Below are 19,593 nucleotides of genomic sequence, written 5' to 3'. Positions count from 1 at the left end.
TTCTTAGGAAAAGTAAATTTCCTTGGTGGCAGACTATATTCCAGCTAGTGAAATTACCGGTGGAAGAATGGGTTGCCCTTGTAATTCAGATACTGTTAATTACTTTGGAGTATAGCATGTACCTTCTTTATGGTACCTAATTTTCATTTTTGTTGCTTTTGCTTGCCTAGGTTTTGTGAATCACCAACAAGTGATCTAGAAATGAGAGGAGGTCGAGGAAGAGGGAAGCGAGCAAGGTCTGCAGCAACTGTGCCAGGAAATGATGCTAGTTTTGCGGAAGCTAGAGGACTTCAGAATAAGAACAGAGGTGGTTCTAATGGAAAAGGGAGGAGGGGTAGCCTTAACTCAAGTGGTAGAAGGACACCTCCAAACTGTGCTATTGAAGATGTCAAAGCCAGTCCCTCTTCTACAAACAAGAGGAAAAATAAGCCTTCTATGGAACTGGATTTAAACTCCAGTTCAGAGGACAATAAGTGTGGAAAGCGTGTTCGTAGTAATTCTAGAAGCACTCCAACCACCCCTCAGGGGAAATCTGAGATTACTTTTTTGGACCAAGGTTGCTCTTCTCCAGTATTAATTGATTGCCCACATCCAAATTGTAATAAAAAGTACAAGCACATTAACGGACTTCGGTACCACCAGGCTCATGCACACTTAGACCCAGAAAGCAAACTGGAATTTGAGCCTGAAAATGAAGACAAGATATCAGATTGTGAGGAAGCATCGAGTACCATGGCATCTCAATTCAATGAATCAAGCACAACTGTATCATTTGATCCACTAAAAGCACCAATATCCCCTAGCTCTGTAAACACCTCTGGGACACCCAAGGGCAAGAAAGATTTGATTAATAATGGCCCAAGTTCAATTATCAATTCAAAAGCTGGCAAGAGTTCTGGCAAAAAGAAGGGCCTCAATAGTGAACTCAATAATCTTCCAGTGATCTCTAATATGGCAGCCACTTTGGATAGTTGCTTAATAACAGATGGCAGTTTGGCTACTGAAATGCCCAAACTGGAAGCGGAAGGACTAATAGACAAGAAAAATTCAGGTGATAAAGATAAGGGCAAAAAAGCTAACAGTTGCAAAGTGGACAAAAACCTTTCAAAACTTAAAACTGCCAGGCCTATTGCTCCAGCTCCAGCTCCAGCTCCGACTCCTCCCCAATTGATAGCTATTCCTACTGCAGCCTTTACAACTACCACTACAGGGTCAATATCAGGATTGCCCTCACTCACAACCACTGTTGTTCAAGCTACACCAAAGAGTCCTCCATTAAAACCTATTCAACCAAAGCCCACAATTATGGGAGAGCCAAGCACTATAAACCCAGCTCTCACATCACTCAAAGACAAAAAGAAAAAGGAAAAGAGAAAGGTCAAAGAGAAAGAAAGTAAAGAGTCAGGAAGTCCTAAAATAGATATGAAGCTAGGAAAGCTTGAGGACACAAAGGGGTCTGGGAAAGACTTATCAGGACATTTTTTAAAGGACCATCTCAGCAAGAATGAAGTGCTAGCTAATGGTTTGTCAGAATCTCAAGAGAGCAGGATGGCAAGTATTAAAGCGGAAGCTGATAAAGTTTATACTTTCACAGACAATGCACCCAGCCCCTCTATCGGGAGTGCTTCCAGAATGGAATGTAACCCCTTGGTGAATGGACAGTCTCCTATGCCACCATTGCATGTGTTGACACAAAATGGGGCAGAGAGTTCAGTCACTAAAACCAATAGCCCTGCATATTCAGATATCTCTGATGCTGCTGATGATGGTGCTTCTGACAGCAGGTCAGAGGGCATGAGGTCAAAGGCCAGTTCTCCTTCAGATATAATTTCTGGTAAGGACAGTGTTGTAAAAGGACATTCTTCAGCTACAGCACAATCATCCCAAGTGAAAGAGTCCCATTCTCCCTATTACCATGGCTACGATACTTATTATTCTCCAAGTTATATGCACTCAGGCCAAGTCAGCACCCCTGCAGCTGGGAACAGTAGTTGCCCACAGGGAATGAAGATCAAAAAGGAGTCTGAGGAAGAAATGGAAAGAAAAGACAAGGCAGAGCCATTAGATTCTAAGAAAATGGAAAATAATTCTAATTTACCACCTCAGCATCAGTCAGTAATAACTCAGAGGCATCCTGCACTTGCCCAATCCCTTTATTATGGACAGTATGCATATGGACTCTACATGGACCAGAAGTCCTTAATAGCCACGAATCCTGCTTATAGACAGCAGTATGAAAAATATTATGAGGACCAGAGGTTGGCAGAACAGAAAATGGCTCAAACTGGAAGAGACTGTGAGAGAAAAAATGAACTCCCCTTGAAAGAACTGGGCAAGGAGGACAATAAACAGAAAAATATTCCATCTGCCACCATCTCTAAAGCTCCTACTCCTCCAGAGCTTAGCAAAAACAATACTAAACTTGGGCCATCATTGCCTAATAAAACTGAGGAGACAGGTAAATCACAGATTCTGTCCAATCACCAGCAGCAGCTTCAGTCCGACAGCTTCAAAGCTAAGCAGATGGAAAACCACCAGCTTATTAAGGAGGCTGTAGAAATGAAATCTGTCATGGATTCCATGAAGCAGACAGGTGTAGACCCAACCACAAGATTTAAACAAGTAAGATGGCCCTAGACAGAGAGAGCAATCTGAGAACTGTTTATTTCTGGGCTTGATCTAATAATGCCTTTTGTTATATAAACACTAAGGACCTCCCCCTCACTAATTATCTCTTTAAAAAGCATTGTTATATGTTTCTAATATTTTATAAATTTATTGTATGAACCTCTGGAGGTCCTTTCATTTCTATAAGCAGTCCATACATACATATATATATATATATATATATATATATATATATATATATATATATATATATATATATATATATATGTTTATGAGAAGATCTCCGAAATCCTTTCAATTAAAAAATTATGATTTATGTGATATAAAATTTCTTCCATAACAGTGGTGTGGGACATAAGACCTGGATTCTAACAGTAGCTTTGTCATTGTTTATGTCCTTAATGAAAGGCATTTAGTCCTCTTAGATCTCATTTGTAAAACAAGGCAGTTGTACTAGATGACCATATGTTTGATCTTTTAAATACCAAAATTTCCAGTAGCATTTACTAGGAATGGGGTAGGCTTTTTACCCATGTATCTTTTCCCCTCTTTTTAAAATCTTGCTGGAGTCCAGTTGTGTGATTTCTGGGGTTTGGGAACAGAACTTCAATTTCTTAATTTTTTGTGATATTTTAAATGTAAAATCAAGTTCATTAAAGCTAAAATGAGTAGGCAAGTATGACTGGCCTTTTCAGATTTTCTCAGGGCCAAATTATTGAGCATCCATAAAAACAAATTCATTAAAAATTGAAAAATAGTCATGAAACCTCAATTAGATAAACATGTCATAGAATTGTATGTAACTAAAGTATTTTATTCATGGTAGCTTTTTATTAATAAAACCCTGTAATTAATGGTACTCCTATTTTTCAGGTTCTTGCCAGAAATATGGTAGAAAGAGTATTGAACTGGGGAGACAGGAGACCTGATTTCTTGGTCTTCTATCTTCCACTCACTAGCTATGTGAATTACAAAGCCTAGGCCTCAGTTTACTCAATTGTACAATATATTAGATTTGGTGGTTTTAAGGTTCCTTTTTTTACTATGAATTTTTGATCTGCACTAAAAGAGAATAACTAACTTTTTATCATATCTATTTCCCTAGCTATTTGTATGGATTCAGTCTTAGTCGAAATTTAATGATCTTCCTTAAGATTTCCTTCAAGACTTCTTGACCATATGCTATTTGTTATTACTAGTTTATGGTTGAAAAAGCTATTTAGAAATTCTTTCTTGTAAGATACTTCACTTTTGTTATACAAGCAAAGTACATTATCTTCACAAAATGGAAAATAACATTTTTTGGTTTTATATGTTAGGTTTTCTGATGGAAAAGTAATTTGAAATCTTATTATGATTAGGGCTTTAATACTTAATAACACTTCTAGTAATATAATGAAGAATTTCAATCAGGAACCATTGTATTTTTGTTTAAGTGACACTGAGTCATAATAATGGCCAGATTTACTATTGCAAGTTTGCATTTAGATAAAGAAATAGTCATCCTTTTAAATGATATAAAATTAATTAAAAGAAAAACACAAACAATAACATTTTGATCAACTTTTCTGAAACTAACTTAGAAATAATCCCTGTGTTTCTTTGTTAGGATCCAGATTCAAGGACATGGCACCATTTTGTCTACCAACCTAAATACCTTGATCAGCAAAAATCAGAAGAGCTTGATAGAGAGAAAAAATTAAAAGAGGATAGCCCAAGAAAAACACCTAATAAAGAGAGTATGGTACCTGGACTTCCTGTGTCATTAACAAATATCAAAGAGGAGCCCAAAGAAGCCAAGCAGTCTGATTCTCAATCCTTTGAAGAGAACAAAATGAAAAATGATGATCGAAAGACTCCTGTAAACTGGAAGGACTCCCGAGGAGCCAGAGTGGCTGTCTCCTCTCCAATGAGTCAGCATCAGTCATACATACAGTACTTACATGCTTATCCTTATCCACAGATGTATGATCCCAATCATCCTGCATACAGGGCTGTGTCTCCTGTACTAATGCATAGCTATCCTGGTAAGTGAATTGTATCCTAAGAGAAAATATTTTCATGTTTAACTGTATAGGTGGAATTCTATTTTTAGCTTTTAAAATGTTAGAATTAATTAGAAACTTCTTGGATGACACTTATTTTTCTTACTTTTATGTTAGAATTTCATAAATGAAACTGATTCAATACAAGATATTCTTTTTATGAACTGTCAGAGTTCCTGGCTCTAGCTTCTGTACTCTCTGACAGTATGCTATGTTGGACTGACAGATATTTTATTGCCTATAAAAATTTTCTAAGCACTTGCTGTCAGAACTATTATAGTTACTATTCCTTTTACTTAAGAGAACACATAAATATATGAAATGGCTATAAACTCAGGTCTATTGATAACCTCCATTCATCAGTATGAATGAGTCTAGAAAAAAATCTAGATATAAGTAAATGAAGATATATCCCATTCTTAATGTAACCCCTATACTATAATTTCTAACTCCATCCCAAATCAGTGTAACCCAAATGTTCAAAAGGAAGATAAAAAAAAAGGCAGCCAGTAACTTGATGTGGCATTTGTTGTTTACCTGCAGGGGCCTATCTCTCTCCAGGATTTCATTATCCTGTTTATGGGAAGATGTCAGGGAGAGAAGAGGCGGAAAAAGTCAATACCAGCCCTAGCATCAGCACGAAAACAGCCACTGAATCTAAAGCACTGGATTTGCTTCAGCAGCATGCCAACCAGTACCGCAGCAAGTCCCCTGCTGTAAGCTGCCTTTTGTTGTTATTTAAGAATGATATGTTTTTGGGGAAGAGGACAAAATAGAAAAGAGTTACAAAATATGAATGGTTTTGGAGCCCAACTCTGAATTCAAGATTCTTTTTTTTTACACTAATACATAAAGAATGCTTTTTTCCAAATTAAGATGTTTTTTTTTTTCTCTTTAGGAGGGGGAAAACATGTGCTGTAATAGAATTTCATGATTTTATTTTTTTAAAGCAAATCTAGATTTAAGGTTTTCATATGGAAACTGAAATTTATAGAGCCTAATTTGGAAATATAGCTCTACTAAAAAACATGCTTGTGTACACTCACAAGGAAATTAGAAGGCAAGTTGCTGGACTTTGTAGGCATTTCCTTGATATAGTAATCTTAGCAACATTAGTACAAATATAAATAGGACCATAGATTTAGAATTGAAAGTGACCCAAGTGGCAATCTAATTCAACCCCATGTTTACAGATGAGGAAAATGGGGTTCAGGTAAGTGAAATGACATTCCCCAGGTCACATAGGGTGTTAAGTATGATAGTGCTGAGGGTAAATTAGTGCCATTTGGGGTAAAACAAAAGCATGAGAATAATCAGAAAACATAACTCAAAAAGAGTTTTTAAAAATTATCTTTATTTCCAAATGGAAAATGGAGAGAGAGAGAAAGAGATAGCATTCTAGTATTATATAATAATAGTAATTGCAGATGAATGAGAATAAAAAGATTCCTATAATTATATAATTTCTATTATCTTAATTATGTCTTACAGAAACATTTATGGCACATACTTGGGATTGGAGAGTATTCTTAAATACTTGCCAAAGATCTTTATGTGGTTTTTCTAGATCACAGGGGGCACTACAGCCCTAACCCTCACAATGTGGAAGGGATATCTATAATTTCACATAGTTATCATCATTACAATAACAATGAAAAACAACTACTAATCAAAATTAATATCATTATTTTGTCTTCTGCCTTTATCACTTATTTATGTAATAGAGCATAATAAGAGGATAATGAACATGAGTTCTTATACCATTACTCTAAGACAAGTTTTTAGAAATATTCTTTTTCATTTTTTCCTCCTTTTACTTTCTCATGATAGCCAATAGAAAAAGCTGTAGCTGAACGTGAGCGGGAAGCAGAGAGGGAACGAGACCGTCACTCCCCCTTCAGTCAACGTCATCTTCATACTCATCATCACACACATGTTGGAATGGGTTACCCATTAATACCAGGTCAATATGACCCCTTTCAAGGTCAGTAGGTTTTTTTGTCAATCTCTTTTTTTTTAAAATTTCCTGTTGTAACCTATTGATACAGCTTTTGTAACATGGATTTGATGAAACACTGGAAAAAGAAGTTTTCTTAGAAAAACATTTGATATCTAATTACTTTGTTTAGATGGGAGTTGGACTCCATTAAATTGTCACTAGTATTTGATGTTATCAGTAGACTAAGGTCACTACAGTCACTACAGACTAAGTATGGTAATCCAGCTACAGAATACTAAATATAACATTCAGATTGCCATAGGAAAAGTATAAGGAACTAGAGATGATAATAGCTCTTTATTAGTATACATGCCCTTAGAACCATTGAAATTGATGTCTGTAAAAGTATCAACGATAAAATAATTTTATACAGCTCTTAATACTTTCATAATCAACTACTTGTCCTCAATATCTCAAATCTGATCCATTGAGAATAAGGTTTTGGAAGGAAAAAATATTTTAGCATACAACTATATATGTTATGATAGATCTTAGGGAAATAGGGTCTGTCCACTTACTCATTCCTATGATAAAACTTATTGTTAAATGAATAAATACCTAGTAAGTGCAATGTACTACTACTGGGGATATATTTTGATAACATAATAGCTATCACTTTAACCTACACTGTAGAATTTTGTCTTTTTCCCCTCCTAACTTTTTGCATCTCTGACTATGATAAGGATAAAATGAAATAATAGCATTTAAAAAGCTATATAAAATTTAAATATTTAAATAGCTATATAAAAGAACAATATATGTAATTAATAAAACAATATAAATGAAGACAATACAAAACAAAACTCATTATTTTTTCCCAAAACCTTCCCCTCTTCCTAACTACTCTTTTATTATGGAGGAAACCACTATCCTCCCCGTCACCTCATCTCAAAACCTAGACATTATCCTCCTACTCTTCACTTCCCCACCCAATGTAGATTCCTAAGTCCTTTCACATCTATCTTCACCCTCTTCTTTTATTGGATGCTGCTATGACTCTGTTGAAGACCTTCATCCCCTCATTCCTGGGCTATTGCAATAACCTTCTGTTTGTTTTCTCTTCCCACCCAAATCCATGCTCTATTTAGCTGCTAAAGTGATATTTCTAGAGTGCAGGTCCAATATTCTATTTAATAAGCTCCAGAGGCTCCCTGTTACTTCCCACATCAAATATTAAGTACCCTGTTTGGCTTTTAAATCTGGCCTCTTTCTACCTTTCTAGTTTTCTTATACATTACTCCTGTCTAAATAATCTATGATCCAGTGACACTAGCCTCCTTGATATTCCTTTAAGAAGATAATATCTAACTTTGCATTTTCATTGCTTTTTCCCATGCCTAAAATATCCTCCCTTTTGGCCTTTTCTCCTAGTGTTGGGTAAACTATAAGGGGAAAAAAAGTGACATATTATGAGTTTCAATCTCTCTTTTATAGGCTTTTCTGAGTCTGGAATACACATTACTCTAAAATAATCCATGAACTTATATGGAAAAAATAGATAGGTAGATAGATAGATAGATAGACAGACAGACAGACAAGATAAGATAAGACAGAGAGACAGACAGATAGATAGATAGATAGATAGATAGATAGATAGATAGATAGATAGATGTGAAAGCAAAAACTACCTCCAAAAGGACATAGTTTAATGGAAAGGACCTAGAGGGATTTGAAATGGAAGAAAATTCCAACTAGGAACCCCCCAGAACCAGTGAAGCACAACCCTTGCAATTATTTAAAAAAAAATGTTTATCAAGGGTAGGAGAATGATAAATAAAGTCCTAAATCTACACAGCTATAGCTTCTCCCACCAATCTGTGCTCCCCCTGATGAGGTTTGCTCTTCTTGTCTTCTCAAGGCCTTCTTATTCACTTCCTGATCTTATCTAGACCCCAAAAAGCTATCTGACTACCTATATACTACAGATTATCTCTAAAAGGCTGAGGATGCAGGACTCACAGATGTACTGAGTCCTTACCCAAAGCCTGGGGTTGGCTTCCTAGGTAAACCCAAAGTCCAAGATGACAAAAACCTTGGATTTACCTTAATCAAGTTGTTTCTCACAGGTTGATCTCTATACTTCAAGGAAAGGCAGGTCTCCTCTAAGATAGTTCTCCAATCCAGGAATTCCTAATTTTTCCACAAGATTAGTCTTTTCCCAGGGGATGTCAGAGCAAAGATCTTCCTTACCAGCTCAGAGGAAAGCCAGATCAGGAGAGACTGCTAAACCCAGTAAATTAGCAAGATCCTCCTCTCCTTCCAGAATCTTCTCCCAGGGTCTGCATCTAAATTCTCCTCCTTTCCTCTTAAAGACAATCTGTGCATTTTTCTCTATCCCTTATCACTTAGACTTACATTCTGCCCTCTGAGCATCTGATCTAATCTATAGATTTGTCATATGCTCATCACTATATAAATCCCTCCTTATTCTAAACCCATTCTATCTTACTTACCTGAAAATAAAACAAACAGTTCTTACCTAAAACTTAACTATCTATTCCTCTCTATCATCAACCTTACACTAAGGAATTAGGGAAAAAGGAAATTACAATAGGCAATTACTTAAAGGAAAAGAAATACAAAAGTCACAAGAAGAATACTCAACATACAAAATGTAACAAAATATAACAAGAACATCAAAAATTTCAACATGCAAAGTGCAAACAGTTCCAAAACAGTTCCAAAACAAACATCTTCTGTCAAACATTGTAACTATCTTATCCTACCAAAATCCTATCCTTCGAACCTTTAATTCTGCACACATTTCACAGATATGTAGAAAATTTTCTGTACAAATTTACAAATATATATGGATTATAAAAATATAAATTTGTACTCTTGCAACTATTCACAGTCAAATATACATAGATATATAGCAATATAAAAGAATATACAAGAATATACAGCAATATATAAAACCTATACAAAATTTACAATATCTACATATTTTATACACTTATTTACACAATCACTTACTCTATATTAAACTATGATACAAATACTATAAGCTAAATATATTACAAATATATATACCAAGTATGTTACAGATATATATATGTTTGTGTAAGAAAATTTCCACATTCTGATAATACTAAATCACAAAACAAAATCTACATAATCTTATATGTGTCCTGAATGAAATGTCCCAAATACATTTTATCCAGGTAAAACCATATAATCTAATGTGAATATCTTTTGATTAATGTGTCCTAAATTTATATGTTGGATGCAGTCATACTCACCAAATCTTCAGATACTCCTCTTCTATTGTTGCCTGTTGTCTCCTCTTCTGTCTTCTTACTCCGGCTGCTTTATAATATATACTGATGTATATGTATATACGTCATGTATATATCTATATTGAACATATGCTGTGTGCAACATGATATATAAACCTTATAAACTAAATACATATCAGTCTAGCATCCTTTTCTGTAGTAGATCCTTGTGTAAAAGTCTATTATCCTTTCAATGTCTGGTCTGCTGTACTTCCTCTATGATTCTGCTACAATTTCTTCTATCTTCAGTCCTCTCTGTCTGATCTGTTGTCCTCTTCCTCAATCTTTCTGCCTGCAGACATGTTGCCTGATAATCTCGCAGCTATCTCTCCTTCATCATCTTCTTCTTGATCTCTTTCTTCTTCTCCTTCTGCTACTCTAGGAACCTTTTTAATGTGTGGGCAATGAAACCACAATTCTTTCTCTAAAACCTTTATTGTGGAAGGTGAAGTTAAAATTACTGTGAATGAATCAACCTATGATTGTTCTGCTGCTGAGGTTTTATTAAAATTCTTTTTATAAATTGAGTCACCTAGCTTGATGTTATGTAATGAATAATCCAGAGGACCACTCTGAACTAAAAGTCCCATATCTTGCAGTTCTCTTATTGTATCTTTTTTTTTTTAACCTTTACCTTCTGTCTTGAAGTCACTACTGTGTATTGGCTCCAAGGCAAAAGAGTGGTAAGGGATAGGCAATGGGAGGTTAAGTGAGACCCAGGGTCACAGAGCTGGGAAGTGTCTAAGGCCAGATTTGAACCTAGGACCTCCTGTCTCTAGGTCTGACTCTCAATCCACTGAGCCACCCAACTGCCCCCTTCTCTTATTGTATCTTGTAGGCAGTTACGTAAGATTCTATCTGGATGTTTCTCCCTAACATTGAAGCATAGGCAGTTTTACAACTTTTGGCTTGTAAAGGTGGATGACCATACAATATTTCAAATGGTGAAACATGTATTTCAGCCCTTGGTTTTGTACGGATATAGAATAACATTAGGGGTAAGATATTTGGCCATTTCAGATGCATCTCAGTACAAAGTTTCCCTGTCATAGTTTTGATTTCTCTATTTCTACTTGACCTGAACTTTGTGGATGATACAGAACATGAAACTTTGCCAAGATTCTCAAGTTCTCATATGCTTGTTTAAAAATGCCATCTGTGAAATGGGCCCCTTTATTGGAGTCAATTCTGACTGGTACTCCAAATCTTGGAACAGTCTCTCTCAACAAGATCTTAACTATAAATGCTGAAGTGTTCCTAGCAGATGGAAAAGCTTCTGGCTATTTTGTCAGTTTATCCACCAAAACCAAGCAATACTTCCCTGCTTTGGGCATAGTAATATAATCTATTTGCAGATGTCCAAAAGGAATAGAAATTAATGCCCCCTCTTTTCTTAAAAATTTTCTTAAAAACATGGTGATTGAATTTCTGACAAATAGAACAGCAAAAACAAATTTTGTTTGCCAGGGTGGTAATTCCTGGGGCTACCACTACTCTTTTAACAGTATCAGCCAAAGCCTCTATCCCCAAATAGCCTGGAAAATATGATTGAAAAATGCCTTTGGGCTTTCTAGTTGATGTTACCCAAATGCTATTCTCTTTCCTACCTCCAAAACTATGCTGCTATGTTTGAATTTCTGTGTCTAGATATGCTCTTTCAAGATCTCCAGATTCTATGACTGAGAAATTCATTCTGTAACCTGGGGTATTTTGTGCTGAATAATAGGCAGTAACATCAGCATAGTGATTAACTCAAGAAACTGGATCTCTGCCAAAAGAATCACCTCTGCAGTATTTCACAGCTAATTGTTTTGGTTTTTTAATAGCTGCCAGTACCTCTGTGATAATCTTCACACAAGTGATCTATTTTCCCCCTGATGTAATAAAACCTCTCTGCTTCTAGATGGAACCTATTGCATAGCAGATCGAGAATGCATAACGAGAATCTGTATAGACATTAGCCCTTTTGCCATTAGCTAACAAACAGGCATATTTCAGAGATATCAACTCTGCCTCTTGTGCACTCATATTCTTGGGTAACGAACCATACCACACTATCTCAACTTCAGTTACCACTGCTGCCCCTGTAAAACAGATACTGTTCTGCATGAAAGATGAACCGTCCATGAACAACACAAGGTCAGGACTGTCTAGTGATGTATCTTTCAAATCATGCCTTGGTTATTCTATTAATTGAACTACTTCAGTACAGTCATGCAATGGTTCCCCAATTTTTGGCAAATCAGGTAATAATGTGGCTGGTTTTAAAACACTACACCTCTTGATTTATATGTTTTATTCCCAAGAAAACTATGGCATATTTGGCTATACATTGATCAGAAAAAGCCTGAGTGTAATATTTCAACATAAGGGCTTCAATTTGGTATGGACAAAAGACTGTCAATGGACACCCAAGAACTAAGTTTGTAGACTTCTGCACTAATAATACAGCAGCAGACACTCCACACAAACATGGAGCTATTCCAGCTAAATATGATATAGCTGTGTACTATAATATGCAATTGGGTGATAATTTGACCCTAAAATCTATGCAAGAACTCCTGAAGCTATCCCTTTCCACTCGTGAACAAAGCGTACAAAAGGTTTTTCATAATCTGGGATCCCAAATGATGGAGCAGAAAGAATTGCTTCCTTAAATTTTGTTATTGCCTGTAGATGTTCTGGCTGTAATTTGAGCAGTTCAGGTTCTGCATCTTTAGTTAAATCTGTAAGTGCTTTAGTCAATTCACTATACCCAAAGATCCATTGTCTACAGAATCCTGTTGTCCCCAGTATGACTCTTAGCTGTTTTTTAGTCTTTGGGACACTTAGCTTTTGGATATCAGCTATCCATTTTGTGGAAATACTTCTAGAACCCCCAGATAAAACAAATCCCAAATACTCAACTCTCAATAAGCACCATTGAAGTTTTGTCTTAGATACCTTATGCCCCCTTTTACACAACTCACACAAAAGAAATTTGCTATCCCTTAAACATACTTTAGCACTGAGAGAAGCTAAAAGTATGTCATCCACAATGACATACTACCACCATGAAATATCTGACACTGCTAGGTATGGAAGATATAATTGTGGCTGGTCTTGGAACAGTTGGGTGCAACTTCCCTACATAATCATTTATAGTCCTTAAATCTTGGACAAATCTGTAACAAGGGTTTCAATTTTCATCCAATTTTGGTTTTTATTAATTGGGAGTATAGGTGTATTGAACTCCAAAATACATGGGATTATAATGCTTTGCTTTAGTAATGATTCTACGATAGGAATGATGCCAGCTGTTGCATCTTTACTTAGGGGATAGTGTGCAGTGCAAGGTGGAGGACCTCCTTTAGTCTTCACTTTAACTAGAGTTGCACATTTAATAGAGTGAGAAACCCATACCTGTTCCAGAATATCATCTGGAAGAGGATAAAATCTCCCTCTTTCTCCTGCCTCAACTGTATCTAAAAACAACATTGGGAAAATATCCAGAGCTCTTTCAGGAAATTCTAAAGATATGTCCCCTGTTGGTATACATGGAATAGTTGCTCTTAATTTGCATAAAAATCTTTTCCAAGTAAATTCATTGGTGAGTTGGGCATTATGAGAAAGGAATGCTCTACAGATAAAGGACCCAATGATACCATTTTGGGTTGCAACTTCTTTACCCTTTGTCATCTTCTAGTTACTCCTACCACCACCATATTTCCAATAGCCTTACAATCTTCTGGGCATGTTTGTGGAACAGATATAGAAGCCCCTGTGCCAACCAGGCAGTCATATATCTGTTCTTACACTTTCATAGTAACATGAGACACTGTGCTGTTTGGTGGAGAATGTGTTGTATAATAATATATGTATAATAATAGGAGCTAACACAGAAGGATCAGGAAATTCCATCCCTAGTACCTGTCCATTATATTCCACCTCCCCATTTACTCCTGTATCCTGATTTTCCCATGGTCCCACATTTCTATCACCCTGCCCAGATTTCTTTGACTCACTCCACCTTCCATCTTCCATTGCCCACATTTGCAATTTCATCCACTTCATTATTTACATTAGTTATTTCATCATGTCTATTATACATCTCATCATATTTAAATTCTTTTCATTCTTTATCATCAACAATTTCTTTCCCACAATCATTATTTAAAATTAACTTCACCATACCATCCTGAGTACACCTTCATGCTGAGAAGGCTCCCTTCTGTAAATCCCCTTTCTGTGTATTTCCACTAGGCACCTGAGAATACTTAGGCCATGCTCCTGTTCTGATGAAATCCAGCATTGACTGTAAGTCATATGTTTGCTGGGAACCATTACAACAACCATGATTACAACAATTTTTATTTCCACTATACATATTATTATTAAATTTATTATTTACACATATTCTTGTTTATAACCATTATAACTATTATTATATGCATTGCCTCAGTTTCCCCTATTCTAAGCTGAAAATTTACCCCTGAATTTATACTCTCTTATCATATGTCCACGTAAATTGCATAGGATTTTGCCTATTCTGTTTGGAATTATATTCATACCTTGGAGGATTATAAGACTGCAAGGCAGCAACAGTCTTAACCTGTTGTATCTCACTCTCTTCAAACTTTTTATTTGCTTCCTTTAATTGCAGCATCAATTTATCAGTAATATCAGTTTTATCTTCAGCTTGCCTATCTAACTCATCCTGGTATATATCTATATCTATATCTATCTATCTATCTATCTATCTATCTATCTATCTATCTATCTATCTATGTAAGTCACTATTCTTTTCAATTCATTAAGACCCATGGTAAACCCATTTGGGTAATTGCTTCTGAAGAAATTTTTCACCACTGAGCAGGCATTTTTAACAAATTACCTCCTAATGTGACTTGCATTCTCTTCAGATATTAAATCAATGCTCTCCACAATCAATAATCCTATCAAGGAAGCTAGCAGTTGTTTCCCATTTATCTTGCCTCAACCTCTCAAATTTGGACTATGTCCCAGGGTGCTTAGAGTTTGCTCTCATTGTTTCCAAGATGGACTCTCTTGCCATTTCAGGTTGCCTGTAATTCTCTACAGAATTTATCTTCAAATCATTATACTCAGGCAAATGGAGTAAGCGCAGTATTGTTGTTTCTTTGCTCAACTCTCTTTTTTCCTATTTTTCAGAATCTCATCCAAGATAAGGCCAAAATTTTGGTAACTAGAATTAAAGAGTCTGATAACTCTTTCCAACTGTTTTACAACTAGTATTGGCTCTTCTTCATATTTGAGAGTACATTTCTTTAAGGATTCTAGTTCACCTTGTGTAAAATTCTTGTGCTCTTTACTGTGCACAATGCCCTGGTCAGGTATAACAGAAGGGACATCTATTAAAGGACACATTATAACTGGATTATTTGCCAAAGCCTCAGTCTCTAGTTTCAGCTTTGTAGGAACTTGTTGATTAGCCTCTCCAAACTTCACTAGCTCCTGTTGCTTTAGATCATGTTCCATGCCATTAAGTTTCATCAATTCCCCACAAGTTAGTTCAATTTGGTCCAATTTCAGTTGTAAGGCAATAACCATTTGCTTTAATTCACCAATACCAAAACTTATCTAGCCATATACATTGCATCTCTTTCATACCTATCTTAAACCTTTAACCAATACAGACATAAAACAGCAAATCAATATTACAGATGGAATATAGCCATTCATATAGTTGTTTCAGTAAAGGGTAATAATATTTCAACCCTAGACAAAGCATAAAGATTATAGGGTATATTTTAGATAACACCCACTCTGGTAATGATGTGGACCAATAAAAAGAAAAACTATTGTTTCCTGCCACTGTAAAAAAGTATTCAGACCAAGCAACAGCTGTTAGAAATGAAGCTGAATGAAAAACAGTTAATGGAATCTTCCACTGTCCCCCTCCCCCAGCTGAACTACAAAGTAGTAGTTCCTAAGAGAATGTTCCCTGAGTACAAGTGAGATAGAGAATTCCAACCAAAGTATCTACCTGTTAGTCAGAACCACTCCCCTGGCTAGCAGCACCAAGATTCCATTAGCTGCTTTTGCCCAGCCAGAAGCAGCTATTAGAATTCCAAGGGGCTCAAGGGGACAGTTTCCCCTGAAATTCAAATTTTCCTTGGCTCTTGTCCTTCAAACTTGCCAACTTAGAGAGAAAACTACCTCCAAAAGGACATAATTTAATGGAAAGGACCTAGAGGGATTTGAAATGGAAGAAAATTCCAACTAGGAACCCCCCAGAACCAGTGAAGCACAACCCTTGCAATTATTTAAAAAAAATGTTTATCAAGGGTAGGAGAATGATAAATAAAGTCCTAAATCTACACAGCTATAGCTTCTCCCACCAATCTGTGCTCCCCCTGATGAGGTTTGCTCTTCTTGTCTTCTCAAGGCCTTCTTATTCACTTCCTGATCTTATCTAGACCCCAAAAAGCTATCTGACTACCTATATACTACAGATTATCTCTAAAAGGCTGAGGATGCAGGACTCACAGATATACTGAGTCCTTACCCAAAGCCTGAGGTTGGCTTCCTAGGTAAACCCAAAGTCCCAGATGACAAAAACCTTGGATTTACCTTAATCAAGTTGTTTCTCACAGGTTGATCTCTGTACTTTAAGGAAAGGCAGGTCTCCTCTAATGCAGTTCTCCAGCCCAGAAATTCCTAATTTTTTCACAAGATTAGTCTTTTCCCAAGGGATGCCAGAGCAAAGATCTTCCTTACCAGCTGAGAGAATAGCCCATATTCATAAGAAGAAAGTATACAAAACTAAGACATATAGAAGATATTCATTTTTTTCTATCTTTGCTCCAGTTTGATAATTTTTTTGGTAATATATTCTGACAATTAAATTATTTTCTCCTAGATGAATATTTTAGCATCCCTTGGAAAAGAGTTTTTGAGAAATCTAGGTTTTTCAATATAAAATTCAGTGATTCAGTACCTTATGAAATATATCACTGGGAAAAGTTATATTCTAACCAAATAGGTGACTATGTTTATTCTGTAATTCAATTCAACCCTTGCTTACTCTTGTTATCTGATACTTTTTATTTCTGCTGTTTTTTTGTATTCTATAATGTACGCAAACAATTTACCACTATATAGTGCCAGGATTCAAAGAGGAATATGAGACAGAAAGTTAGATTGTGTTAAACTGGCTAGTAAATAGGAAAACTGAGTATATTCAGTAAAGAGATATTAGTCAGATTAGGCATCTTGTGCCTGATCTTTGTTGTGTGAGGCATTTTATGCATTTGTTTAGGAAAGGAAAAAGTTCTGCTCTGGATCTGGCAGAGCTTCAACTGGAATGCCTGTACCTAGATTGTCTTTCAAAGTTCACAGAAACAGAACCCTTCCCCCCTTTTTTTTCTCTATTAGGGTTAACCTCTGCTGCCCTTGTAGCTACTCAGCAGGTGGCTGCTCAAGCATCTGCATCTGGTATGTTTCCTGCACAGAGAAGGTAAATATCCCATAAATTTTGAATTACTTTTAAAGAGACATTTTAACATAGAAAAAAGAAAGCTAATGATACGGTTTTTAGACTAAAAGTCTAGCTCCTTCTAAACTATACTTTTATTTTTTTTTATTTTATTCTAATTGTGACATTTATTCTTCCTCATTTAGGTATATTTGTACCAAGATTTTCCTAATATTCCTAAAGTATATTATTCAGAATAGTTTATTATGACTACCCTTGCTTGATCATATTCTAACATTAAAGGTAAAAAATGGGAGATTTATTTTGATAATGCTAAAGACAAAGATTAAAATCAAAATATATCTATTTTGTTCTTATTCAGCCAGAGATTAAAAATAAAAGTAAAATAATTGAAGTTCACATTACATATTATGATAAACTTTAAATTTATTTAGGTTCTTTTAATTCAATTATTATTTTAGAGTAATCTAAATAATCAATACATTAAAGCAAAGTCTTCTGCATCATAATTTTCAGTGGTAAATATGAAAAAGAATTTTCTTAAGATTGCTTGTTTTCTTTTGCAGAGAGTGAAAAGATTGGAAATGTATACTGTCATGTGATTGGATCACATGGGGAAGCGCTTTATTACAGACATCAGTTCCATGGTGTTAATTTGAAATGCCTTAATGGCAGGCAAAAAGCAGTCATTTCATTTTTGTAAATTGCAGATTTTATCACAGAGTAACATGTCACTGTAATTAAACTTATATATATATACATATATGATAGACATAGAACTATGGTCTATCATATATGTATATTCTTTACTTTTTATATCAGTAACCAGGCTCAAATACACAGGGTCTGCTGCCAAGTTGCAAGCCACACGATAAAGGAAAAAAGTGATTTTGTCATGTTGAAATGTATTAGCCACAAAAAACTTTTTTGCTTTGTTTTCCTTTTCTTTTTAAATTATAAACAATGTTATGTATCAGTGTGCCTGAACCTTGCATACACTTAAGATATTTCCACAAGCCTCTCAGAAGGACTAACTGTGATGATAACACTTTCATACAATTTAGATGTCTATTTGGTGGCTCCTGTTAAGATGCATAAGTGTGAAATGTTACTGTATTCACTGTTTTATTGTAATTGTGTATGATGGAAAATATACTTTTGGAAGGCATGGGGTTGCCAATACCACAAAAACTGTGTTGTACATAATGTATAGGTTTTAAATGGGGAAATAATGAGCATCTACAAATAATGAAACATCCATTTAAAAATATTAAATGGCAGATAACCCAAATAGCCTGCATATCAGAAGACATCTGTGATTGTTCTATTACTTGAATAGTCCCACAATTTTTTTTAATGTTTACAATTATCCAGTTTTAGAAAAAGAGACTTTAATACCATTGCCTGGTTACTTGTTTTATGCTGTAATTTAGTTTATTTTGTGTAAAATGTATATTGAATGCTTTTTTTATACATGCCTTAAATAATTTGGCAATCAGAATTAAAAAAGTTGTTTTTTTTTAATTCTTTTGTGTCTTTCTTACATTCCTGGTGCCATCATAGACTAGGTTTTCAAAGGAGATCTCTTAAGCTTGCATTTATTGGTTGCATAGCATCATATCTTATATCATGCTCTAGAAAAAAGCTTACTGGAATGACTATATTGTACACAACATCGTCTTATATTTGCAACATATTTTTAAGCCTATGTATTCAAATAAGGTTTGGTAGAAACTAATTGATACTTTTTAGGCTATGTGTATATGACATCAGATTGAAAATGGAAAATATATAATCACTGAACTCCTTACTTTTATCTATCACTAAAGTACTGTTTCTACAAGATATGTTTTTATCATTTTTAAACTTTTCCAACTCCCACTCGAATTAGTGATTGGGTCCTTAGAGGGTAACTACTTCTCCTCACAAGATTCTAGATGTACTTTTTAAGGGTTGGAAGTTGTTTTCAAGCATTGTCACTCACAAGTCCCCACTGATGTTTTCCTTTTATTATCCAGTTGAAATCAATTAACCAGGTAGTTTTAAAAATGGTGATAAAAAGTTTATTGATTTCAATGATATGTTGGCAGTTTTTAAAGGCAATCTTAATAATTTATTTTACTTACAGACATGAATGGAATTTGTTGTTACATAAAGAACATTCCTACATATAGGAAAATCCAGTTT

The 19,593-nt window shown here is 35.2% G+C and overlaps 1 protein-coding gene across 5 annotated transcripts in view; it reads left to right on the top strand.

Moving 5' to 3' along the window:
• The window catches only part of ZNF608 (zinc finger protein 608), a 318,252-nt gene extending 299,322 nt beyond the window's left edge, over positions 1–18,930 (top strand). For 4 of the 5 annotated variants that reach the window (XM_007486483.3, XM_007486479.3, XM_056824697.1 and 1 more), the window contains 6 exons: positions 171–2,622; positions 4,238–4,655; positions 5,217–5,389; positions 6,504–6,657; positions 17,346–17,427; positions 17,973–18,930. In XM_007486483.3, the coding sequence (XP_007486545.1) occupies positions 171–2,622; positions 4,238–4,655; positions 5,217–5,389; positions 6,504–6,657; positions 17,346–17,427; positions 17,973–17,979 (3,286 nt within the window). In that variant the 3' untranslated portion in view covers positions 17,980–18,930. Of the gene's footprint in view, positions 1–170; positions 2,623–4,237; positions 4,656–5,216; positions 5,390–6,503; positions 6,658–17,345; positions 17,428–17,972 lie in introns of those variants that run through there. The other variant, XM_007486482.3, reaches the window with a different exon arrangement.
• The last annotated feature ends 663 nt before the right edge of the window (positions 18,931–19,593 follow it).

This window comes from Monodelphis domestica, chromosome 3 (genome assembly GCF_027887165.1).
Source record: "Monodelphis domestica isolate mMonDom1 chromosome 3, mMonDom1.pri, whole genome shotgun sequence".
NCBI lineage: Eukaryota > Metazoa > Chordata > Mammalia > Didelphimorphia > Didelphidae > Monodelphis > Monodelphis domestica.
The sequence above is the reverse complement of the archived record's forward strand: the minus strand, read 5'-3'. Positions and strand labels throughout refer to the sequence as shown.